The sequence below is a fragment of the Dromiciops gliroides genome, chromosome 3 (assembly GCF_019393635.1).
Source record: "Dromiciops gliroides isolate mDroGli1 chromosome 3, mDroGli1.pri, whole genome shotgun sequence".
NCBI lineage: Eukaryota > Metazoa > Chordata > Mammalia > Microbiotheria > Microbiotheriidae > Dromiciops > Dromiciops gliroides.
In genome coordinates, this window is record NC_057863.1 from 595,173,867 (window position 1) to 595,200,723 (window position 26,857).

The window sequence follows — 26,857 nt, forward strand, 5'->3', positions numbered from 1 at the left end:
CTCTTTTCAAAAGAGAGGATTCTATCAAATGCTCTCTAAGAATCTTCCAGGACTAAATCTAATGATTCTCTGACTAGATAGGTTTGGATTCAGTGTTGTTTGACCTTGGTTGGATGTATTATAAACCTCAGTTTTCTCATCTGCAAGGTAGGGATTTTTCACAGCATGATTGTGAAGAAAGCACTTTGTAAAGCTTTAAGCAGTACATCTCCTTGTGGCCCTCTTATGTTTCAGTGGTTGAAGCTATTATTTTTAGGTAGAAGTCATGTTTGCTATATTCAGACCAATTTTAAATGTAAACTCCGGGCATTTTTTGTTTATCTTCATTTCAGTCCCTGTAGTTATGAGCTGACCTGAGCCAAGTTCCAAGATTAAGATACAGTAGCTATCATTTCTTTGGTTAATGGGAAAATGAGCCTTTTTAAAAGTTAGTTTCTCTTTAGGATTTGAGTATTCTTCCAAATTCCTCATCTGCATAAAACCATGGTTCAAGATAATATAGTGAAAATCTATGGCTTTTTAAAAAAAGGATTTTTGCTATTTGTTCCCAGGGCTGGGGGGGGGGGGGAGGTGGGTGGGAGGGTGGTTTATGATGTGTTTCACTTCCTGTCCTATTAGGCCACTTCCTCTAAAGCCTGGTCAGCTCAGACGCCTCCTTTCCTTGGCTGGAAAGAACTGTTCTTGGGCTGCATTGGCTTCTCTGTAAATTAAAACCCTTTGGGTGAAAGGGGATGGCATTGCTTGGAAACAGAAGCCATGGAGTCTTCTAAAACAAGATAGGAGGGAACCCCATTCTCTTTGGAAACAATCCAACATTTGGACTTTGCTCCTGCTGTTGGGAGAATATGACTGCTTTTATCCTCACCTCTGGAGAGCCCATTAAAGCACCCAAGGACACACGTGGCACAAGAGTTTCCTCATTGTCTTCAGTAGTGATGGTGGTCCAGATTCTTACAAACATCCCATTGATAGAGTGCTTCCCTCACAATAAACCCATGAGGTACATGCTGCAAGTCTTATATCATCTCTGTTTTACAGATGGGGAAGCTGTTGATGCTGAGACTCAGAGAGATTAAGTGACTTTCCCAAGGTCACACAAGTAAGTGTCAGAGCCATGATTGGAAGTCAGGGCTCTGCTGTCAAGCATAAACCCAGCACTCTTCCTTCTTCCTGCCCTGCCCTGCCCTGCCCCGCCCAGCTGGGCCTGTTGAGTTAAGCATTCAGGGATGGCAGCCCAGCAAAGGGACCATCAGCCACATCCAATCCAGCTTCTCACTTGTCAGAAGAGACTAGAGGCCCACAGAGAGGAAGTGACTGGGCAAAGGTGGTTGTTGGCATCTGGGGCTGGGCTGGCAATGCAGACCTCCAGGGTTCTTTGGCTTCCTTCTCCACGGAGCCACCTTCCGGTGCCTGTCTCTCTCAAATATTTCACATTCGTCTTGTCCATCCATAGTTGTCTCCCCATTAGACTGGACTCCTCGAGAGTGCTCAGCTAGCGCAGGGCTTGGAACACAGGAGGCACTTGGTCAATGCTGACTGACTGACTGACCACACAGGTTTACCTCCAGTTGTTACACGGGCCACCCACAGCTACCGATGATAGCTTTAGAGCTGGAAGGAATCTTTGAGCTCGTCCAGAGGAGGCGTCTGAGGCCCATGTTGGGGAAGGGACTAGCCTTTGTGCAAGCCGGGATTCAAACCAGACTCCAAATGTGGTGCTACACTCCACTTGAAGTTTTACAGAACGCATTCTCATTTTGCAAATGAGAAAAAAGACTTTTCGAAGAAGGCAGATGACTTCTTCAATATTGCAGGGTTGATGAGTGACAGCCTGGGAACTTTGACTCAATGAGATATGGTTTAGATGTTTGTGTTTAGTTCCATCAACTTCTGCATTGGAATAATAACAACAACAGCATATGCCTATGCTATGAAGCTGTTTTCCATGTGCTTTTATAAAGCCTGTGAAGTAGGTAGTACAAGGAATATGATTTTCAATTTAGAGATAAGGAAACTGAGGATAGTTTCAAAATTCTTCATGGGCAGGCCACATATTGAAAAGGACAATGGCTACCCTAAGCCTCCTTTCTTTCTCTGGGCTGTTCTTCTTTTTCTTTTTTTTAAAGTACAATTGAACAGTGTTGTCTTCTAACCTCTCAGACACACAAGGGCATGTGAACAGATGAGAGTGTAATCCATTGAAAGGTCTCGGTTAAGAATCTGTTTATTAGAATTGTAAAGCTCTGTATGTCATCTCGTTAGTCTACTAGTTGGGGGCCAGCCTGGAGTATTGGGCAAAGGGCTGCACTTGGACCTGGGCAATGCACATACTGTATGATGCCTGGTGTCTCCTTTCCTCCTCTATAACTCAGGGACAGTAATACCAGAACTACTTGAAGTGATATTTTTAAGAAAAGTTGTCAGCTTTAGAGTACTAAAGAAATGTGAGGTGGGGACAGTAAGAAAAGAGATGAGGTGCAGGAAGCCCGAGGCTTAGACCTGGTTATTCCACTTGGACTGGGGACTTAAGATCTGCCTCAGTTTCTCATTCTGTCATGGTGGTGAAAATATTTGCATTTATCTATTTCACAGAGGTACTGTGAGGATCTAATGCGATAGTGGAGAAGAAATGCTACTTAAATATAACTGTGGTTGTTGCTAAAATCCTATTATGACAGCATAATTCCCTTTGCTCCCCTTTTGGGATGAGAATATCCTGGGTCTAAGTCATTTCTTCCTCTAAAAGCTGAGAATCAGCATGGAGACTAATGGTGGCCACCTGGCTGAGATAGCCTACAGGGGACACCCTCTTCCCTCCTTCCCCCCCCCCCCCCATTAGAAGGAAGTAGAAGCTATGGACTAGTGCACCTGTGTGGGAATCAAGGTTCAGGAATAACACAGTTGTCAGGGAAGCCTGTTTTCAGAGTCCCTCCTTATAATAATAAATCCTTTAAAGCCTAATGTGATGAGGCAGTAAACACATTACAATTCCTTAATTCACCCTTTGATGAGAAAAATGGAGATTTATTTAGAGAGAGAGCAAGCCAAGCACCAATCATGACAAAGCCCTCTTGAATTGCTCTAGTGGAGAGAGCCTTGGGTTTGGATTTGAGAGGGCCTCGATCAAAGTCCTGATTTGGCTGCTTTTGACTTGTGGCCCTAAGCAAGTCTCTCCGCCTTTGCAGGCCTCAAGTTTCCTCCTCTAGAGCCTATGATCCTCCCCTGGATTTGTCCTTTAGCATCACCTATCATGGCATATGTGGTCTAAGACTGAAATTTCTGTTCTTTGGCTTTTCAGTGTTTTATCTGAGAGTTGCCGTTAGCAGTGTCTCTGTGCCTTGGGAGGACTATCACAAAATGACTTAGGGGATATTGAATTACTGGTTTGAAGAGCTAACTGGTGTGGCACAGGAACCAAGAGGTCAGCTGTGGAATCCAGAAGACTTAAGTCCAGACCTGACTAGCATTTAGTAGTAGTGACTTGGGACAGGTGGCTTCATGCTGAGACTCAGTTTCCTGATCGGTCAAATAAGGGTATGGCACAGGGAACTCGGGTACAGATTAGAGTAGATGATTTCTGAGATTCTGTGACCAGATGGCCTCTAATACTTCTTTGACCTGTAGAGTTTGTTGTAACAATTGTAAACGCCTTCATCCAGCAGTGGTTGTTGAGAACTTAGTGGTATAGCCACAGTTCCTAGAAATTCAGTTTGTTTTGTAGTCAATTATTTCAGCTTTTCATTGAGTGGGATCTCCAATCTTTAGAACTTCTCTAGTTTTCCATTTAGAAAAAATTTGCTCATTTGGTCAGTTCCCACTGGTGTTGCTCATATCTGCTTTTCTCTCATGTTTCTCCTCTCAAAACCCAGTTCTACTTCTGTGGTGTTCAATGGAATGCATTTTTTTTTAAATGAAAAGAGTTTGCTGTAAATGCTGTTATGGCTCTGTGCCTTAGGAAAAGGAAGGTCAGAAGGGGAAGGAGTAGAGGGAGGCCCCCTCTAGTGTAAAGGAGAGCTAAAAGAAAAAAGCTTGGTAAATGTTTAACTTTCAAAAGTAGTGTAACTTAGCCTATAACCTTGTACTGCTTGGTTCAAAGGAAGAAAGGAGACTAAAATGACCAGAGCAAAGAGCGTGGAATTATAGACTGTAAGGACTAGAAGGAATCATAGAACATAGATTATCAGAGGTGGAAGGACTTGAGAGGTCCCTTGGATTCCTCTTTTTCTTGGCAGTAATGCTTTCTCTGAGCACATCTCAACAGGCACAGTTACCTAAAAAATACAGAGGGAAATCATTCTCTGTCCTGAAATAGCCAGATTAAGCAGCCAGTTTTCACTGATAACTGAGGTTGTGTTGTATCATTCTGAGCTTTGAGCTACTGCTAAATTGAGGCATTTATGTGTATAGGATGGAGCGCTGAATGCTGAGGAGTGTGGCTCAGAGTCTTGGGCTTTCAGTTAGACCCCAGCCTCAAGGTTATTCCTTTGCAGCCAAAGCCTTCCAAGTTTCATTCCTATGGAGATGTTCGTATTCCCCAGAGTTGAGAGTTAGAGAACTCTCTCTATACACATCTCTTACTTAGAAAGGCCCGGGCTGTTGGGCTTGTTTTCTTTGAATTCCTGCTGAGCTGAGTTGGGGCTGGTACTACCCAGGTTAGTCTTGCAAAGCCCCAAACAATAGCATCGCACATGAAAGTACCTAAAACAGACCACAGGCACACAGGCAGTAATTTTCCCACCAATCCTCAGCAAGTCACTTATAGTGCCATGAACAGGCCGAACACTACAGAGTGGCAGGCACACACGGATAGTCAATTACTGGGAACTGAATGCATTGGTTCCATCCAGGGGATTTAGCAGGGCTTTCAATATGAAAGGCTATATTTAGAGTCAGAGTAGAACATAGTGCTCATAATATTAATTTCTAGGCTAAGCATTTCATAATTATCCTCAACATAAAATCTAAACTAAGGACAACAGGAGGCCAATGGTGGGGACAGTGATGGTCAACTTCAAGCTAGGCTATCTGATTGCATCGACCAAGTCTGTGTGACCGTTTCTTCCTCTGTAGCTATTGGGACATACACACTAATGCAAACTCTCAGAAAAGGTTCCTAGCTTTGTCAAAGGCCTGCGTAGATAAATGGATTCTTTTCTTTCCTCAAAAAAGTCAAGTAGAAATGGAACTGGAAGGCACATTAGGGACCATCTAATCTAATCCACACCCCTCATTTTGAACTTCAGGAAACCAAGGCTCAGGAAATGGGATTTGCCCAGAATTGCTCAGCAAATTAGTGTAGTGTGTTGCACAGAATGCTAACCTAGGAGCTGGGAGACCTGGGTTTTAGTTCCCTGTGTCCCACATACTGTTCTTTTCCCTCTCTGGTCACTAGCCTGGAGTCAGGAAGTCCTGAGTTCAAATGTGGCTTCAGACTCTCACTTGCTGTGTGATGCTGGATTCACTTTACTTCTGTCTGCCTCAATTTCCTCAGCTGTAAAGTGGAGTTAATAATAGCACCTACTTTCCAGGGTTATTGTGAAGTTCCAATGAGATATTTGTAAAGTGTTCAGACAGTGCCTGACACAGTAGGTGCTTAATAAATGCTTGTTTCCTTCCTCCCTCCCTTCTTGGTCCCAATTTCCTTTATCTGTAAAATGAATATGTTGGACTAGATGGTTTTTAAGGTTCATCAATTAATTACAGGCCTGTTCGTTGAAGGCTTTCTCTTTATTCTGCATGTGGTACCTCCACACTGAATTCTAGCCTTTGACTCTTCCATTGCAAGTGAATTTCTTAGCCCTAGTACCAAAGGCTGTATTTTCTTCAGTGTCCTTGTTGCCTTCTGATGAGGCAGTCTAACTGACACTATCGTATGTAAGTGGAACCTGAATCTCATTGATGTGGTTACTCTCTTCATTGAGCTGGGTCACAACCCCTCTGTGGTTTCCTATTATCCAGCTCTTTCTGTAAATCCTCCCTACCCATCCCGGAAGGTCTTCCTCTGGTTCTTTTATTATTTTTCCAGGAACTGGCATGATCCTTTTTATGCCGTATTTTACACACAAGTCATTTTTGATAATGTGTTGTAATTGACTTACTCCCACCACCCATCGTTCCATTGACCTTTGGGTCACTTGTATTTTGGTTCTTGGCTTTGAGATGATAATAACAACAACAGCTATTTCATGCTCGTTTAAGGATTGTCCTGTGCTCCAGACTCCATTAGGCACTGAGGGTGTAAAGACAGAAACAGTTCCTGCCCTAAGAAGCTCATGTCCTTTAAGCAGGAGGGAGAAACATGGACATAGATAAGTCAGTACCAAACCTAGACAAAGTATAGATGAAGTAATGTTTTGGGGGAGATGGAGAGCATTGACAACTGGGATGGGATGCAAAGATAGGGAGGTGGGAGATAGGGAACATTGTGTACAGGGAACCTCAGGTAAAATATTTTTGGCTAAAATGTTGTTTGTGATATGGGGTCATTGGAAGGATAGGCTGGAGCCAGAACGTGAAGGGCTTTAAATGTCCAGCAGCCAAATCTGTTGATCCTTGAGGCCATCAGGAACTTCTGAGCAACCTGATTAGCCCATTTCTTTTTTTTTTTTTTGATTTTTAAAATGTTTTCTCAATTACATGTAAAGCTATTTTTTGAGTTCCAAATTTTTCTCCCACTCTCCCTTCCCTCCCCCCTCCCAAGGCCAGCAAGCAATTTGATATGGGTTATACATTACTATCATGTTAAACATAGAAAACATTTCTGTAACACTTGGAATGTTTCCATAATACTGTTCTCACAACAGTCTGTGAGATCATATTATCCTTGTTTTACAGATAAGGAAACTGAGGCTTAGAATGGTGAAATGACTTTAATGATTTAATTTTAGCTAATAAATGTGACTGACTCCAGGCTAGGGGCCAGAGAGGGAAAAGAACTGACCTCCTGTGCACTGTCTTCTCTACCTCCTAGCAGTGTCACCACCATTTACAGTCTGCTAGTGTAATTGTGAAGAATCTAGCCAGATGATCCTTCCTGTAGCATGTGGCTTTGGAAACATCTTTTGACAAGGGGGCTCGGCTGGGCTAAGGGCTTTCTTTGGAGCCTGCTGTGAACAGATAAGTGTTGCTTCTCCTTTCCAGGCCCTCCAGGGAGCAAATATGAGAGTTCTAGGCCTTTTCCATCTCACTTATTGGCAGGTTTCTTTTGCATTAATTAACATCATATAGTTCAGTCTGCGTGCTGAGACAGAGACATTAGGGGTCACAGAATGTAAACCACCTTAGCGATTGTTCAGCCTCCTCCCTTCATCTGTGAGGCCCAGAGAAGCACATCCGACTGGCCTAATATCACATAGGTAGCAATTGCCCAGCTTATGATGCAGTCTGGAGGGAATCTCAAGTCCAGTCTTCTTTCCCCAGCACCATACTCCCTGCAGCAAATTGGAGAAACATCAGCCTTCTCACCCCAGTTTGTGTCCATTGAAATGTGTAAGAAACACGATCAGAAAATCTCAAGGTATCTAAGGAATTTTACCAACTGGATAATCAGGAAAATCCAAGACTCGTGCATGGTCCTTGAATAAGTTAAATTGGACCTTAGTGATCACAGTCCAAATTCCTCCTTTTACAGAGCTGAAGTTCAAAGGCTGCTTTGATTTGTGTTCCAGGCTGAGCAAGAAGTTGCAAGTTCTTATTTTTAGGTTACGTTCATCTGAGATCGGATTGGCCCTTTTAGTAAGAAGCAGCATGGTATAAGGGGGAAGAATGTTCAATTGAGTTCAGTCACTGCCTCTTGTGGTGACCCCATTTGGGGTTTTCCTGGCAAAGATACTGGAGTGGGTTGCCATTTCCTTCTCCAGCTCCTTTGACAGATGAAAGCAAACAGGGTTAAGTGACTTGCCTAGAGTTGCACAGCTAGTAAGGGTCTGAGGCCAGATTTGAACTAAGAAAGATGAGTCTTTCTGACTTAAGGGCCTGTGCTCTACACACTGCACCACTTAGTGCCTCAGCAGAAGAATGCCTTCCTGGTTAGGAGACTGTTTTTCTCTGAGCTAGGCCATGGATTTGGGTGAATTTGGAGAAAAGTAGAATGTAAGCTTCTTAAGGGCAAGACCTGCCCCTAGCACACCACCCTGCCCATGGTGGATACAATAAATTGAAAACATCATTTCCTAAGGATTTGTTTCCTTATCTGGAAAATGGAGGTAATCAATCCTCCTCTGCACACTCTTGGGTCAGTTGTGAGGATCAAGGGAGATGATAGGAGGAAAAATGCTTAAGAAAGTATAAAATGTTACACAAATTGCAGAATGTTAGAACTACATGGGACCTTTGAGATCATCTCATCCAACTCCTTCATTAAGTACATGAGGAAATCTAACTCCCAGATCACGGAGTCGTTTGTCATTATTACTGCCTGGCATCTGTGTGCAATAAGCTTTTTAGGAGTGGTCAGTTTAGTTCAAGCATTTATTATGCCCCTGCAGTGTGCAGGGCACTGTCCTAGGTGAAAAAAGAAAGCCCCTAATGTGCTTATATTCTTTTAGGGGATACAGCATTTATATATGATGATTTGAGGAGTAAAGGGTCTCAGGAAAAGTTTTAGAAAAGATGACGCCTAAAGCTGAGCTTTTAAGGCATTTATGGGTTGTATGAGTTAGCCAACACATTGAAGGATTTGATTAGTCCCTTCTCAAACAATAAAAGTTTTTGTTATAAACAAAGTAGATAGAATTTGGCAGGGATTTCAGGTTGTCAGTGAATTAGCAGAGCCCAGACTCACATTGACTTCCTTCTTACTCTGTCCATATTTTTAACTGAACCATTACTTTAGCAAAGCAAAATTTTAATGCCACAACAATTTTAGGTAGATTACCCAACTGACAGAACCCACCATTTAAAAACGGTGCCCCCTATCAAATCAGGCTAGATTGGTGATTCTGTTCTGGAAGGTGGAGGATAGGAGTGGGTAATGGGAGTTAGGCAATGGCAGAGAGCTTGCAAAGGAATGATGGGGATTTGTAGGTGACTACACACTTCAGTGATTAAAAAATTAAAAAACAAATTTCAGTTCCAAATATCCTTCCTAGAGTCCGTCCTCTGCCATTGAGAAGGCAAGAAATAAATACCCATTATAGTTATGAAGTCATGCAAGACATATTTCCACATTAGCCATGTTGTGGGGGGAGGGAGGTAAGAAAAATACAGAGAAAAGAAATTAAGCAATTATATTTTCAAGGGCTTTCTCCCTCTACAAATTTCAAGCACCTGTGCTTCAGAATGTGGCCTAGGGATGTCAGGGAGCTAATTGTTCTTAAGGAATATTCTACAAACAGGAGAAGACTGGTGGTAGTACTTGGGCCTGGGATGGAGGAGAAAGCAGGTAACTTAATAAATGTGCAACAAGAATAGTAGCCTGAGCCAAGATGGCGGAGGAAAGACATTAAATACACAGAGCTCCTGATACAATTACCCCAAAAACAACAATAAAAGAACCCCTGGAGCAGAAGAATAGTAGCCTGCAAGTACTTTGGGAAATGTAAAATTAAAAAACTCAATTCACTTCAACAAACATTTAATGAGTATGTAATATGTTCAGTGCTTCCTGGTCCCCCTCATTATGGTGGGGAGGTGCCCTTTGGTTTTAGAAGAGTCTGCTAGTGGAATTCAGGCTTGGTCCAGGTCTTACTAACCTTGAAACCTTGTGTGTCTCATTTGAGAACCACCCTCAGAAGGGGGACCACTGGAGGAAGCTTTTTTTTTTTAAGCCACAGAAACCAAAGAAGATTGCTGCTGAAGTGTATAGGTCCTTGATGTGGAAGGAGTGTGGACAGAGCATTGTGATGGTTGGGGGTGCAGGGGAACCTTGCAGAAGACTTTGCACCTCTGTGGCCCTAAGAATGGACTGTTGTTCTATATTCTAGTTATTCATGTTTGGGATGTTGTCTTTGCTCATCTTGAGCTGAGAAGGAAGTGAGTTCAGCTGGGAGAAGTGTCAGAGGAGAACAATCCAGAGGTGGTCCAAAACAGTGAGAAACTGAGCAGGGAACAGGGGATGAATGGGAACAAGATAGTAGTTTCTGAGAACTGTGGGAACAATTGAGGCAGGAAAATGGAAAGGAGAACAAATTGGGGGGGGTTTGCAGATGCCTGGTAGGAAAACCATCCCCAGATGCTGGGAATTCTTGATTAGAGGGTCTTTGTACAATTAAGCATATGAATCGGCTAACATGTTTTACTTTTTTTTTTTTTTGGTGGGGCATTGAGGTTTAAGTGACTTGCCCAGGGTCACACAGCTAGTAAAAATGTCAAGTGTCCGAGGCTGGATTTGAACTCGGGTCCTCCTGAATCCAGGGTCGGTGCTTTATCCACTGCGCCACCTAGCTGCCCCCCATGTTTTATTTTTTGCTGTCAGATTACAACAGAAGCAAGCCTCTTAAGAGTTGACACCTATAAACCTCCAGAAGTTTTGGTCACATGTTTCAAATGAATAGTCAGGAAAATTCTTTCAGGCTGCTCCCTGTCTGAGCAATTCGAGTCCTTTAAACCTCTGAGTGAGCAGAAAAATGGAATTCCTTTTTGTCATTTCCCTTGAGGCCTTTATTTCTGGACTCTGCCTCCCTCCACCTCCTCCTACGTAGCAAAGAATCCACAGTTCCTAATGTCACTGAGTGGTGAGGGATCAGAGGCAGTGCTGATGACATACATCTCAACACAAATTAGCTCATGTGATTCTCAACAATCCTTGGGATGTGGGTTTGGGATAATGATCCCCCATTTGACACACAAGGAAACTGAGGCTGCAAGGGACCTTAAAGGTCATCCAGTTCAGTAAATAAGTGACAGATCCAGGGATTTGAACAGGTCTCCTGGCTCCACGTCCAGTTCTTTCCACTACACTACAGCTGCCTTCACAAATAATGTTTCAAGAATTATGTCTGTGGTAATGTTGAGACAGCAGCTGAATAGGTACTGATGGTCAGTGTGGCATCCTATTTCCTAGTGATTTATGTCCTGGCCTGGGTATTTCTTCCTTTCTACACCACTTATTTTGAATTCAGATTAAAGTGATGAGAAATAATTTTCTGTTTATAAATTGGGGGAAAGCCATTCACATTCTAATACCCTATTTCCATGACTCTAGCCCTGGGATGCCATCCTCTCCCTGCCCCCACTCCCCTTTTTTTCATTAGTTATTGACATCTGAGACGGAGAGAAGCTAGTTGGATCACCTGTGAGGCTCCTTACAGGGGAATGGTGTAGGATGACTTCAAATAAAATCCCTTCCTATCCCTTTATCCTTGTTCCTCAGCTCTGTGTCTCATGCTAAAAGACGTTCCCTGTTTCCTTTGGAGAAATAGTAAGATTTTTTTAGTAAGCTGAAATTGCTTCCTGTCAAAGCCTTATCTTTTTAACACCAAAATTCTACCATTCTACTATTGCTGTCAGGCTGTGAAGTACTTTTTCTTTGATTCTGCTAATGTAATGTATATAAAGGGCTTTGCAAGCAAGTATGATTTAAATATGAGCTATTGTTATTATTTTTATCATAGGATACCATTATCTCAAAAGAATCACAGTTGTAGGAGACAGGGTGGGTGACTTGCATGTGAAAATCAAAAACCTAAAGGTCTTCTCCCATGAGACTGTGAGTTCCTTGAGGGCAGGGACCCTGTTTTTTTCCTTTCTTGGTATCCCCCCAGGACCTAGCACATTGGAAGCACTTCCCTTGCTTGTTGACTACCTTACTAAGGGGAGAGGAGTTGTGATGGATGGTGAAGGTTTGTCCCATACTACTTTGGAAATGTTGAAGCATAACTTAATCTCACTCATTCTTCATGAAAACCGAATGCCAGCACATACATGGTCTTTGAGAATGGACCAGCTTCCCTGCCTGTTTGGGGTTTAGAGTTAGGTCAGGCTTGCCTAGCTTTGTAATGTTGCCATATTCTTTAGCACTCTTTCTCTACATAATAAGCTGTGACTATGGAGACTTGGGTCTCAGAGAAGTGCAGGGAACAGCCCAAGACTGCCCACAAGGTTGTAGTTGAGTAAAAAAAAAAAGAAACTTGAGACTTCCCAGGCTTCTGACCCTTAGACCCCTAGGCTAGTCCTATTGAGGCCAGGTCCACTAGCAAGATATGTGCTTTTGTCAACACTTACTAGCTGTGTGACCCTGGGCAAGTCACTTAACCCTCATTGCCCCACAAAACCAAACCAAAACAAACAAACAAAACACTGCTTCTATGAACTAGATGCAAAGTGAGGGTCGTGTGCCCCCTGAATAATGATATATTCACATCTCAGAGCAGGCAAGCCTCTTTGAGCAGGGTTCTTAAATAAGTTCATCTAAGCTGCTTTACCTGTTCTCCCTTTTGTTTGAGTTGCCTCTTCTCAGCAACTGGGAGTGGGGGAAACTCAGGTCCTGCTGTATCACACAAAGGCATTCTGTGCATCTGTGGCTTCCAAGGCCTTCTAAGTGTGAATAGCCTTGCAGAAGGAATGAAGAGTAACTCATCTTTCACCCAGTTTTTGGCAGTATCCTGTTGGTCTGTATTTTTGTACTTGAACTGATGGTCTTGGCATGGTGATAATAACCTTTCAGAGAATGCAGACCTTCCGAAAGCTCTTTCTCCCCTCCCCTTCCCAGTTGGACCACTCTGGTTTCATTAGTTCAACTAGTTGTGGTGTATATATTTTTACCAGCCTGATGACAACCTTATGGTTTGGCTTCGAGCCCAAAGAGGTGGTGTTGAGGATAGTAAGTGGAATCTATTTGATGCTTAGGCATCTTTTTTTCTTGTAAAGGTGGGTCTGTTGCCAGTTTGAAATTTTATATGCCCTTGTGAGCCAACCCTAAGCAGAGCAGTGGACTGCAAGCTCAGGCCCTTGGTCTTTGGGGAAGCAGTTTTAAGACCTTAGGAATGGTTTCCCATAAGGCAGTTTGAAAAGCAGGTTCACAGCCTGGCCCCTGGGATTGGAGCTGGGTATACTCTCACATAGAACAAGTAGCATTGATCAGTGGCTGAAGGAATGGTCTCCAATACAGCTAAGTTACACAGACTCTCTAATAGGTTCTCAGAAAGTGTGGGGAAGTTGCTCTCTGCATATAATGGTTTGAAACTAATAAGGTTCCTGGCGATAAGCCTAGCATTCTCTTGCTTGGTTCAGCAGAAACCTTAACCATGTTTAATTAAAAGCTCACTGGGCTACTGTGTTTAGTTCACTCCCCCCCCCCCCTTTTTTTTTTATCAAGTCACTCTGCTTTCCCCAGGGCATTCAATCCTTGTGTTTTAGAGTGCACAAGAATCAACTTTCCCTACCAGAGCACCCCATCCCCTTTGGCCTATGTGAATACAGCTCCTAGGGAAGGTTAAGGGATGTTTGGTAAGTTCTGGAAATCAGATTTAAATCTATACTGAGAATTTATATCTGTCTAAAGAGTCCAAAAATACTAAATCCTGCCTTGGTTTTAGTTTGGGAAAGTTAACTTAGGACAATCAATTCATAATTCCTTTCCCAAACCTATTTATCCGAAGGATCTGGCTCATTATCTTGGGGGAGGGGCCAGGTGGGTGTAATCTGACTGGGCAGAGCCAAGAGAGAGAATTGGATGTAGCCAATGCCCCCTGGACTTATTGCTCCAATCCCATCTCTGACATTTACTTACTGTGTGACCTTGGATAAGCTTCAGTTTGCCGAACTGTAAGAAGGAGATTATCATAGTTCCCTCCCCTACCTCACAGGGTCATTGTGAATCAAGTACTTTTCAAAGTGCTTTAGACCAGGGTTTCTTAAACTTTTTCCACTCACAACCCTTTTTTGCCTGACAAGTTTTTATGCAACCCTGGATATATAGGTGTATAAAATAGGTGTACATAATCTTGTACTGTTGTCAAAATGTTCTCAACCCCCACAATCAGTTACCTGGCCTCAGTTTAAGAAGCTAGGTTTTAGGTGCAGCTAGGTGGCACAGTGGATAAAGCACTGGCCCTGGATTCAGGAGGACCCGAGGTCAAATCCGGCCTCAGACACTTGACACATACTAGCTGTGTGGCCCTGGGCAAATCACTTAACCCTCATTGCCCCACAACAAAAACAAAAAAAAGGAAGAAGAAGCTAGATTTTAGACAGTCACAGAGGGTGATGCTGTTCTTAAAGATGATGTTTTTCATTTGTGTAATGCTTTAAAAACATTGACACACACTTTGATATTATTTTTCTTATTATCAATAATAACTCACCTGTATAAAGCACTTTAGGGTTGACAGAAAGCTTTTTTCACAGCAACCCTATGAAGTGGGCTGTAGAAGCTTTATTGTCTCTTGGGTTACAGGCCCAGGGCTCATAGAACCTAAGGGCTGGAAGGTGACCTTGAAGGTCAGCCAGTCCAACTCCTCCCCTTTCTGAGGGAGGAAAATGGAGGCCCAGACACAGGAACTAACTTGCTTAAGGTTACATAGCTGGTTAATGGTGGTCATGATTCAGAACCCAGGTCCTCTGACTCCCAGTCAGGTGCCCTGGCTACCTTATCATGCTATCTGACCAAGGACACGTAGCTAGTCATTGACACAGGGAGTATGTGGACAGAGGTTTTCAGCACCAAGTCCAGTGTTCATTCGACTTTGCCTCTAAGGGTGTAGTTCCTGCCCTAATGATTGGGGGGGGGGGAGGCGTGCAAACAGCTGCCACGGTGTAGGACATGAGAAGCACAAAAGTGATCTATGAGGTCTGGGAAAAATAGATCCTGTCAGTGATCTCACAGAGGAGGTGACATTAGAACTGAGCCCTGAAGGACAAAAAGGATTTCCATGGGCACAGGTGCCCAAAATGGTACTTGTAGTGGCATAGCTTGGGCCTCTTCTTTTCTGGGTGGTGGCAAAAGTGAGCCTAGCTGTGGCACCTTAGCTCAGCTCTGTCTCTGCCCATCTCTCCTCTACCCATCCCCCTTCCTTTCTGTTCTTTTCCTTCCTGACGATTAGCCTACTCTATTATATAAGCCTTTGGCATAGGGTCTAGTATCCCAGGCAGCAGTATCCTGTGGCACTCTAATCTTTCTTGTTGGAGAACTTTTCTAGCAAAAAGGTATTTTTTCTTCTTTTTGGTTTGGAGATGGTGAGTGAGGCTGGTGGAGATTTCTGCATCTCAGAGGGAGGGACTAGATCATAGCATCACAATATTTAAAGTAAGGGATCTTGTGGATCATCTAAGTTTCTTGGTGCCTAGAGCAAGGTCAACATATATCTAAGTGGCAGAGCTAGGATTTGAATCAAGATTGCCGGAATATGTGGTGTGTAAGCAAATAAAGATCATTGAAGAGTCATCTTCCCAAAAAGGAAGGAGAGAAAGAACCTCCCTGCCATCACAGGGTGACAGAGGCAAGATAGCATTTGGTAAAGAGAGGAATGAGCGCAGAGTGAGAGGAGATCTTTGCAGGGGCCGGGAAGGCCTGAGACTCGCTTTGAGGGAGACTGGAGGGAGGACCTGGTTTTACAGCTCAGGTCTGGGGCAGGCTCTGCATCTGTTAAGCTATGCGACCTTGAGCAAGTCCCATTCTTTTTCTGGGTGTCAGGCCCCTCATGTTCCAATGAGAGTATTGGAATAGATAATCTCTTAAATCTGGTGCTCCAGAGTAGGAACAACTGTAAAACTCACAGAGGACAGGGAAGTCAAGCCCAGAGGCCCAGCTTAGACCAGTATTGCTCAGATCCCAACTGCTTCTCAGCAAGGAGCAGTCTGTCCTCCTTACCTGAGCAGTTACTGTAGTTCTGCCAATTTGGGATTCATCCTAGGCTTGGTAGGCAGTGGATCAAGATGGTGGCCTTTTTTAAAATGTCAAAACTATATCATGTGTGGTAGAGCAAGGGCATGGGTGAGGACCATCATCTCTGAGAGGTAGAGCAAGCAGCAAGTGGCTGGAATGGGACATCATAAAAGTTTGCACTTAACCATTTGTACAATAATTATATTCCTGTACAAATCCCAGAGTGTATACAGTACAAAGTAACCAGAATCTCACTTTTATTGGCCTCTTTGATACAGCTGGCAATGGAGAGTGAAAGGCCTTTGGTAGAGACTCCTTTAGATTCAGCCAGTCTTCAGAGGCTTATATTCATTGGAAACCCTTCTGACTCTTCTGTCTTAGTGTGAGGAGAGAGGCCAGGCCGAGAGGAGGGAGCTAGACAAGACAGTCTTCCCTCCCCCAAAGAAGTCATTTTCTCATCATTACCTTCCCCTCATTACTTTATAAAACTGTATTCTGTTGGGCCTGAGCTGGCTATAAAAGACATCGGCATGAAGGGTTATGACTAGGGCCTGAAGGTATAGAGTATAGAAACCAGGCACGATGTAATCTAATCCTATATTCTTTTGTATTCTTAATGTGTGATGACTTTTGGTACATCTTTTCAGTGTCTCAGCATGTCAGCTTTTAGGAAGATTTGATGAGCCTAGTACCTGTCGAGAGCAAGAACTTCAGAGGTTTTCAGGGGGATCTTTAAAAAAATGGAACACTTTGCTGCTGGGGTGTTTTAGAAATGACATAGTTCACTGTCTCCCCTAGTATGATAAAATGTTAACTGGCTTGATTACTGAGAGCCACATCTCCTTCCCTTTGTGTCTTTTTGGGGGGGGGGGCCATGGGGCGTTTTTTTTTAATCATCTCATGTCAAGAGATCTTTTTCCCTGTCATTTTTTTCTTTTCGTCTTCTTGTAAAAGGATTGACAGGTATGATCAGAGGATTTATGGGTGGGCCAGATCATAAAGATCACCTGGTGCAGTCCCTCATTCAATGACTGTATGACCATGGGCAAGTCCCTTAAGGTCTCTGACCTGCAGGTTTCTTCATGTAAAATGACCGTAGTAACATTTGTATTACAATGTCAGAATGTTAGAATGAGAAAAAAGCACCTGATAACCCATGTAGCAGTTGTAGGTATTACAATTACAGAGGAAAGAATGGAGGCCAGAGAGTGGAAGGGACTGTCACAGTGACCCAGGTGTCTAATAGAGTTGGGATTTGAACCCAGGTCCTTTGAATCCAAATCCAGCACCCATTCTGTTCTGCTAACCTGCCTTACAGGAATCAAACTTACAGGCTTAGTGGTGAGTGCTAGTGGTGTTATTGCTTTAGGAGGGAAACCAGCACTAGTAGAAAAGAGTTTGCTCACTTCTACCAGGAGTCATTATTCCTGAGTAAAGACCCAGGGACATCCTCTTCCTGAGTATTTATTTCCTCTCCTCTTTCCCAAAGAATGGATGCATTTCAGAGTCCTGCCTCTGCAACGAGACCATTCCTGGTACTTAAGCCTCTTGGCTGTCACCTTTCTGGCTTTGGAAAGTAAGTGTCTGAAGCAGGACAGGACTTGAACCCAAGTCTGGCACGCAAGCCAGACACTGCCAGGCTGCTGCTTACCACCCTTTGGGAAGATTACTCTAAAATATATTATTCTAACCTTTTTTTCCCTTTCTTTTTCTTTTTTTTTTCTTTTGGTAAAAGGGTCTGTGATTTCATTGGTATAGGAACCTCCCTCTACTGATGTATGTTGACAACTTAGAATCTTAGAGAGTTGCTGGGGGCACAGAAAGGGGTTAAGTGGCTTGGCCGTGGCCATATCTCCGGCACGTATCACACAGAAAGAATATGAATCCAGGTTTTCTCTTTCTACTATGCCAGGCTACCTCTCTGTTCTAAACTTACTAGGAAGATAATTTCTTTCTTTCTTTCCTTTTGCCCTTTTCTTTTTGAAGTTACTAAATATTTATAGATGAAAACTTTTTTTTTTAAAGCATTTATTAGGCAGGTGGCGCAGTGGATAGAGCAGTGGACCTGGAGTCGGGAAGGCTCCAGCCTCAAATCCAGCCTAAGACACTTATTAGATGTGTGACCTAGGGCAAGTCATTTAACTTCTGCCTTTCTCAGTGTCCTCCTGTGTAAAATGAATATAATAATAGCACCTCCTTTCTTGGGTTGTTGTGAGGATCAGCTGAGATAATATTTATATATAAAGCTCTTTGAAAACCTAAAGTACTGTATGCTGGCTACTATTATCATTTCTCCCCTCCACCTTCCTCCCCTGCCAAAAAAAAAGAAAAGGAAAAAAAAACCCACCCATAACAAATATGCATTGTCCAGCAAAACAAATTCATACATTAACTTTTTCCAAAAATGTATGTCTTCTGTATTTTTAGTCCACCACCGCTTTGGCAGGAGGTAAGTGGTGTGTTTCATCCTCAGTCCTCTGGAATTGTGGTTTATTGTTGCATTGATCAGAGTTCTAAAATCTTTCAAAATTGGTTTTTATTGTATTGTCATTATATAAGTTGTTCTCCTAGTTCTCACTTCCCTTGTCATTTGTTCATAGAATTCTTCCCTGTTTTCCTCTGAAACTATTTCATCATCTCTTTGGTACAATAAACCATAACTTATGTAGCCATTCCCCATAGATGGAAACTCCTCTAAGAAGTAAAATTAAAAAACTAAAAGGCTTTGAGATTCATGAAGCATTTTCTGTAGATACAATCCTGTGAAGTAGGTAGCATGAGTATTATTATTTTTGTTTGACACATGAGGATGCTGAGTCTCAAGAAGGGGAAGCAATCTGTCCAGTACCTAATTGCTAATGAACTTCCAAGCTGGGGCTTGGATCTGTGCCCTCCTAGCATCCATGTTAGTGCTCTCTCCACTCTACTAGGCTGCCTCCATAAAACTTAAAGGAATGTCTTTGACTATTTTTTTTCCTGTTAACAAGACACATGTGGGTTTCTCAGGGAAACTGTCTCACTCAAGTGAAATGTGTTTGTTGGGTTTTTTTTGTTTGTTTGTGTTTTTGTTTTAGTGAGGCAATTGGGGTTAAGTGACTTGCCCAGGGTCACACAGCTAGTAAGTATTAAGTGTCTAAGGCTGGATTTGAACTCAAGTCTTACTGACTCCAGGGCCGGTGCTCTATCCACTGTGTCACCTAGCTGCCCTGGTTTGTTTCTTTAAAGCTCTGTTGCCTTCCTGTTTCCAGAAAGATTTGGTAACTTTGGCCTCTTGTGTGACCCATCTTGCAACAGTCTGTGGCTCTGAGCCAGCCATTTTAGACCCATTCAGGGGGTTCTGAGGCTCACCTTCAGATGTTTGCTGTCAGACCATTCCACCACCTTCATGGCCAAAATGGGAAAACACGAAGGCGTGAAATCAACAGCCTGTGTAGCAGCTGGCCAGACAGACAGTGCCCAGCAATGTGTTAGAGTACTTGCTGAATGTGGGTGGTGCCTTGATTTGGTTCCATTGGCCAGAGGGCAGGCCACCCTCCCTTTTACCGACATCCTACTGAAGGATACCATAGTTGGAATGTTGTTGGAAACTTTTGTGGCCTACATTGGATATCCATGATCTTGTGTGAGGGATCTGGATAGGCTTTTGTAGATGCGACTTGTTGAATTCGTGTTTTCAAAATCTGGGTCCTTTGATGACAGTTGATGTTGGGTTGCTTGGCTCCTTTTTCTTAAAGGCTCCATTCAGGTACTTCAAAACCTTCCCTCAGTCTCTCCAAGTGGAAGAGATCCCTCCCAAAATTGTCCTGGGATGTCCCTGGTTTTTCTTCTTTCCCTTTTGCATTCTGCCTTGTGCTCATTTGTACCTGTGCCATTGTAAGCTCCTTGAAGGTCTGTCTGTTCTGCCTTGTGTCCTCTGCACATGTGGATGGGAGGCACCCCCAACAAGAAAGTTCTTTGACACTGTTCTCTCCTTGACAAAGATTTTGTTTCAGATTGGGCAGAATGGTGGTTCTCTCCCCACTAGTCGATTTTGCCATCCCTTAGGAAGTTACTGAGAAGAAATTGGGTAACGTTGGTCAGTAGCCAAGAATTCTTTGAAATCCAGTCCTACTTGGGGTAATATTTAAACAGTGTAAATGATAAGTGAACATGCCTTGGCCAGTGACTTCCTTTTGGGTCAGACAGTTAATAGTGTTCAAAAAGAGATGATCAATAGTTAGGACATAGCATTATATCAGGAATTCACATTTCATGCAAGGGTTAGGGGACTAGACAAAAGAACTTTAGATTGTCAGAGAACCTGGGTTCAGACCACAGACATACTGCTTCTCTAATGGTGTGTATATACCTTAGATGAGTTACTGTAGGAAGGAATGGAATAGCTGCTTATCAAGTGCCTACCATGTGCCAAGTACTTTCCTAAGCGTTTTACAAATGTCTCATTTGATCCTCACAACAAACCTAGGAGAGAGATACTTTTGTTTAGTTGAGGAAATTGAGGCAGGGGTTGAGTGACTTGCCCAAGGTTATACAAGAGTGTCTGAGGCCATATTTGAACTTAGGTCTTTCTGACTCCAGGCCCAGCCCTGTATTCACTGTACCACTTAGCCACCTCTTTGGATTTCCGTTTCTTCCTTTACACAATGAGGGGTTTGGACTAGGTGATCTCTTAAGGTTCCTTTTAGCTCTAAGTCTATGCCCTCTGAGGTCTTTACCTACTGGGATTCTGTAAATCAACCATTTCTAAAGGTAGGTTAGAATACTGCCCTCTGGTGGTATCTGCAGGGCCAACCTCACTCCCTCTCAGGTATCTCCCAGGAATTAGTTACTCTTAGTTATCTTTAACACCAGAAATTGGCTCAGTGGTTTTTCCCATTACATCACCAGACACTAATGCTATTATGCCTGTGCTAAAATTCTTTTAAATATTGGAAACTTTCTCCTTCCCTAGTCCTGAACTTTGAGAAAGTTAAAAAAAAAATTCTTTAAGGAATTTAGAATCAAAACCCATTGCTCCGCCACTACACAGCATTTCCAACATGACCCTAGGTAATACTTGGGTGGTTGGTAATTGTCATTGTTTAATCCTGGCTTTGACCTTTCCCCTACCCTATACCTTCCCCATGTCTCCTTTTCTCTTCTCCTCTCCCCCCCCACCACCCCTTTTCCTCAAATGAGAAGGAATCTGCTCAGCATCTGTACCAGGACTTCCTGGGCCTGGAGAATAACAAGTTTGGTCATGCAGCATCCTGTTCTACATATATACTCAACACCACACAAGAGCGAGAACACACAAATCTTCTGAATTGAAGCAATTCTTACTGAGCTCTTTGCCAGCATCTTGGCACTGCTGTGAAACCTTTCCAAATGATTCCCAAATACAGGAATTCTTAGGTTAATGGCTTGAATTTCTCTTCCCTTTATGTTTAATTAAGCTATTTTTTTGCCATGGAAGTAAGCGTTTGCCAGGTAAGCACTTAAGCCACCTGGATCTATTCACTTGTCTCTTCAATATTGCAAAACTTGATAGTCGTGTCCAGAGTGTAACTAATCCATGGCTTCTTGTTCACTTTTCCCTCTTCCACACAAAAGCAGTTGCTTAGAATGCTGTCTTTGGTCTTCTGCTGCCACAACAACTCTCTATTGTTTCTCGGTGATCTAAAGCGTGAGCTGCTTTGGGATTCTGCTACCTCAGTTGTTGGTGTTGGCTTGGCGCCACACAGTAAGATTCAGGTTGGGAAGTGGGAAGTAGTTATAGGTTAGTACCTTCCTACCCCCTTTCTAGCGGTAGCTCTCAGACCCTTTTGATAAAACCGTGAAAATCATCCTGTGCTTTAAAAAACAAAAATCCTTAATTCTAAAAGAGAACAGCCATAAGGTCTTCAAACAATTAATGAAGTTCAGGTCCTCTTTTTTTTTTTTTTTTTTTTGGTGGGCCAATTGGGGTTAAGTGACTTGCCCAGGGTCACACAGCTAGTAAGTGTTAAGTGTCTGAGGCTGGATTTGAACTCAGGTCCTCCTGAATCCAGGGCTGGTGCTCTATCCACTGTGCCATCTAGCTGCCCCCAGGTACTCCTATTGAGGCTCTTGTGTATGATTTTTATTGCAGTTGGTTTTGACTAGAGAATGTCTAACAAATTCTCTGGCCTGCTGTAGGGGAAGCCCAGATTTTCTTGGGAGGGTGGATAAAACCAGGGCAGATTTTCGATGTGATCTTTTTTTCTGGTAGACCAGAAAGCTAAAGACCCCAAACAGGTATTTAAATTGGTGGGGGTTTTTTTTTGAGGGTATTCTATTTGACATTTACATGATACTTTGTGGCTTTTGAGACGCTTTATATTTTCATTTGACCTTCAGTACTGTCCTATAAAAATACATTGTACAAGTATTAATATCCTTTTCATTCATTAGAAAATTGAGGCATAGAGAAATGAAGTAACTTGTCTAAGAGGAATCTAGATTGAAACTCAAGTGTCCTAGAAACAGCTGTGTAAGACCACACTGTTGCCTAGTTTGAGGTTTCCCAGAGTTCTTTTGTAGAAGCTGTTTCAGTTGAAATTCCTTGGTGGCTACTGTAGTACAAATGGGGGAGGTGGGCAGATCTTGCTGCTACACATGTTATAGGATTTATCTGGTTTGGAAGCTTTGCTTCCTCTGCACAGAAACATGTTCTCGACATGAATATATGAGTTTTAATAGATTAAAATTTCACAAAGAAAAAAGTGAATTGGGACATTATAGAGTCTCTTAACAGCCTGATCTTTGCTGGACCTCTCTCCTTATTTCTGATATCTTGGATATATGTTTATTCCACAGTTACCAGAATGTCCACTGATGGAGGGTTTGGCAGTACCAGCAGCAGTGATGCTCAGCAGAGCCTCCAGTCCTTTTGGCCTCGTGTCATGGAAGAAATCCGAAATTTGACAGTGGTAAGGAAGAAGGGCAGCCTTGTTTGTCTTAAGAGGCTAGAAAGATAGACAAACTCCAGCATGAAGAAGTAGAATAAAAACAAACAAAATCCCTTCACTTAGATCTAAAAACAACAGCAACAACATTGTACATATAAAGGATGGGGCAGCTTAGTGAACTTTTAAGTACAGTTTGTGTCAGCAGTATAACAGCAGCCACAGAAAGTTTGTAATTTTATACTGTGTTTTTAGAGATGCAGTGTCCAGAAAAGCCCAAGCCCAAGTGATAGGTCCACTCTCCTCTGATGTAAGAAGCCTGAGTACTTTGTTTTAGGAATTGACTGACAGACTGAATGGGTCTAGTGGAGACTGTCCAGGATGGTGGTGGTGTCTTCCTGCTATATAAAGGAGGAACTGGGGACAAAGAAGATTTAGAGAAGGGACTTGATCTTTCTGCTTTCAAAAATTTGAAGTGCTGCATCATGGGGAGGGATTAATTTGTTTTGTTTGGGGGAACTAGAAAAAACACAGAAGTTGCGAGGTTGATTTTTGACTTGACATAAAGAAAAGCTTCTTAACACATGGCATGGTTCTAAACTAGAACAAGCTGATTTGATATAGTGAGCTTCCTATCACTGAACACCGTCACATGGAAGTTAGGGAAGTATTGTGGAAGGGGTTCCTGTTCAGATAATACTTAGAGCTAAATAGCTTCTGAGGTCTCTCCAACTGATCTACTGTGATAACAATGCTAAAATGTGTATAGTGAGTAGCCTGGAAAGGCTTCTTTTATTTTAATTTCAAATTTGTTCCCAAAATGCAAGACGATTAGGAAAAAAACCCCAAAACATCTTCATCTCTAATTTTTAGGAAGGAAAATAATAAGCTATTTAAAGTAGAAAAACATTCATCACAGTTAACCCTGTCAGGTAGATGCTATGAATATTTTTATCCCCACTTTACACATGAGGAAGTTGAGTTTCATAGAGCTGTGAAAGGAAAAGAGTGGAAAAGAGCAGTTGGTACAATAAGTTCAGGCTGGCCTTTTCACACCGCAGTCACATGACTCGAGGCATCACAGTGAGTGCCATGGGAAGATTACTGGCTTGGCAGGGCAGAGATCCTGGGCCTACATCCTAGTTAGGAAGACCTAGTTCGAGTCCAGCCTTAGTCATTTACTAGCTGTGTGATCTTGGGCAAGTCATCTAGTGCCCTTGCCTCAATTTCCTCAACTGTAAAATGGAGATAATAATAGCATCTTCTTCTCAGGGTAATTGTGAGGATCAGATGAGATGATTGTGAATCACTTAGCACAGTGCCTGGCACATGGTAGGTGCTGTATAAATGCTAGCTGCTTATCACCATTTTCACCTTGGCTTTACCAGCTGTGTGAATTTGGGCAAGTAATTTTACCCCAGAGCCTTAGTGTCCTCCTGTGTACAAGAGAGATAACAAAACCTGGATCTCACACAAGGGTGGAGGGATGTGGAAGGACTGGCTTTGGCTGCCTTCTCTCTCTCCTGCTACTGTGATTACTCCTTGCTCAGCCATGTTGTGCAGGCTTTCCTGGGTGCACTGAAGACCCACTGCAAGCATGTGCAGGAAAGCTGTGTAAGTTGTAGAAAGCTCCATACGCAATGCGAGGCAGTGATCCTTGGGGCGTTGTCTTTAAGACCGTCTCATCATCATGGCTACCCCAGCCTAAGGTGGCCAGTGGTGTAGGAGCATCTTTCAGAAGACATGTCTAGAGGTCTTCTCTCCACAGTGGTCTTAGCCAGATTCATCTACACTTACCTAAAGGAGTCTGACTTCCTGTGGGGGGGTGTGTGCAATGATGGTTAAGTGACTTGCCCAGGATCACACAGCTAGTAAGTGTCAAGTGTCTTGAGGCCAGATTTGAACTCGGGTCTTCCTGAATCCAGGGCCAGTGCTCTATCCGCTGCGCCACCTAGCTGCCTCTCTGGCATCTTTTGTAATGAGAATTGGTCATGGCTTAGATTTATAGAGGACTTATTTCCTAACCCCAGGCTGTGTTTCTTGGTTTAAAAAAATAAAAATAAAAAAGATTGGGCAGTTAAGAGGACTTGGCCTTTCCCCTTTTCTCTGGTTTTTGATCCTGCAACTCCATTCCTTTGTAATAAACAGAATTTGTCTGTACCAAAGGCCCCAGGGAGGCCTCAGGTGACTGTGAGTTTTCAAAGGCTGCACCAATAGGGTGTGAGCTCCATCTGGTTCTCTCCAGCCAGAAAAGGTTCCAGTCTAGTAAGAGATGCCCGCCCCTGCCATGCAGGAATCAGCCCTAACAAAGTTCAGGTAGGCTCATTACCAGAAAGATGGTGGCCACTGGGGGATGAATTTTTTCACCCAGAGGAACTTAAGGATATCATAACACTAAAGTGGCAAATCCGCCTCTGTGAAGGAAATACCCATATGAAGAAAACCCCAGGTGCTTGAGATATTGAAGTGTAATAGGCACAAATAACCAGTAAGAGAGATCACGGGGAGGAAACAGTCTTAGAACCTTAACTTGGGCCTCAGTGATCTCATCTGTAAAACAAAGGGCTGGCACCCTTCCTACTCTCTCATACTGTGGTTATTTGGTGAAACATGGGAAAAGATTTTGTTTTTGAAAATGTTCTATATTACGTAAGTATAGGCCATACTTTTGCTCCAGATCTATATAAAATGCAAGTTCAGCCTAAAAGTGTTTTGGGTTGGTTTTTTTAAAAGCTTATTCCTATAGTTTTTCTTCCTTTAAACAAGATCCCATTTTAGGAGATCTCTGTGGTTCAGGTGGACTAACTAAAGTCCCTCAGGGCTTTAGATTTCAAGTCCATTGTGCTTTGTGATAGATCACTTATCTTCCCTACCTGCAGCTGAAATAGAAAAGAGACCTAAGTGAGGAAGTGGTGGAACTTTAAAGTGAGTGAGTTAGTTTTCTTTGGGATTGTATTCCCAACAAACAAAAATACTTTTGGATTTGTGAGTCACTCTCAAAGTTCATTGTTGTTGCTGGAGACAACCAAGTTTAAAATTTTTAAGGCCCCCCCCCCCCCCCCCCCCCCGCAATTCTTGGTGCAGAGATGCTTCAGAGTGTTCAATCTTAGCCCTTTGCTTTCTTCTCTGACTTCTGTGCAGTTTTGACTTCACTCAGACAAAGAGTTGGAAAGGGGAGTATTTTTTTCTTCTTTTTTTTTTCCAGGGCAGTGAGGGTTAAGTGACTTGCCCAGGATCATACAACTAGTAAATGTCAAATGTGTGAGGTCAGATTTGAACTCAGGTCTTCCTGAATCCAGGGCCGGTGTTTTATCCACTATGCCACCTAGTTGCCCAGGGGAGGAGTATTTCCGTAGCCTTTTCAAATGCTTATAAATATTCTTTGATACTATCCCAAAATTACATACAAGGTGAGTTGCATCTGAATGCAACTCTCTGCTCTGTTTGTCATGTTAAAATCCATTGGTGTATCAGGCACTTGTAATGGATTTTTAAATTCATGCATGATTTTGTAACATCATGCATTGATCATTTGGAAAATATTGATTCATTGAGTTATGCAGTTCTTTCAAATGTTGACACATCTCATTATACAATATCCAAAAATTACATTGTTTAATATTACCTTTATCACCAGAAAAGTCTTTCAGTATTTGGAAACTTTCAAGATTATAATGGTAGATAGAAGTTTTCCAAAATTCTAATTTTCACTTGAAAGCTCCAGTTTTATCATTTGCAACAAAAACTGTCAGTTGTTTTCCTCTAGGTGCCAGGCTCACTTTGTTCATTTTCAAGAAAATGTCTGCCAAGTACCCAAGTCTGAGTAATGATAGTCTGTCAATCATTCTTTCAAGTAAAAATGGTGTTGAGTAAAAAAAGTGGCCAGTTCAGCCTGCAGCTCAATCACTCATAGTTTTCCTCAAGATAGCCTTTAGAGGGGCAGCTAGGTGGCGCAGTGGATAGAGCACCGGCCCTGGAGTCAGGAGTACCTGAGTTCAAATCTGGCCTCAGACACTTGACACTTACTAGCTGTGTGACCCTGGGCAAGTCACTTAACCCCCATTGCCCCGAAAAACAAAAACAACAACAAAAAAGTACAGTTCTGTAGACTGAGCTATCAACTCAGCCTTCATGTTTGAAGCCCAGGTCAGGTAGCTTCTGGAAAACTCCACTGTACACTTGGGAGAAA

The 26,857-nt window shown here is 42.7% G+C and overlaps 1 protein-coding gene across 7 annotated transcripts in view; it reads left to right on the plus strand.

Moving 5' to 3' along the window:
- NFYC (nuclear transcription factor Y subunit gamma) overlaps window positions 1–26,857 on the plus strand; it is a 94,031-nt gene that overhangs the window by 36,028 nt on the left and 31,146 nt on the right. For 3 of the 7 annotated variants that reach the window (XM_043994730.1, XM_043994729.1, XM_043994728.1), the window contains exons 3-4: window positions 1,039–1,099; window positions 22,580–22,692. In XM_043994730.1, the coding sequence (XP_043850665.1) occupies window positions 22,588–22,692 (105 nt within the window). In that variant the 5' untranslated portion in view covers window positions 1,039–1,099; window positions 22,580–22,587. Of the gene's footprint in view, window positions 1–1,038; window positions 1,100–14,809; window positions 14,833–22,579; window positions 22,693–26,857 lie in introns of those variants that run through there. The other 4 variants (XM_043994732.1, XM_043994726.1, XM_043994731.1 and 1 more) reach the window with 2 other exon arrangements.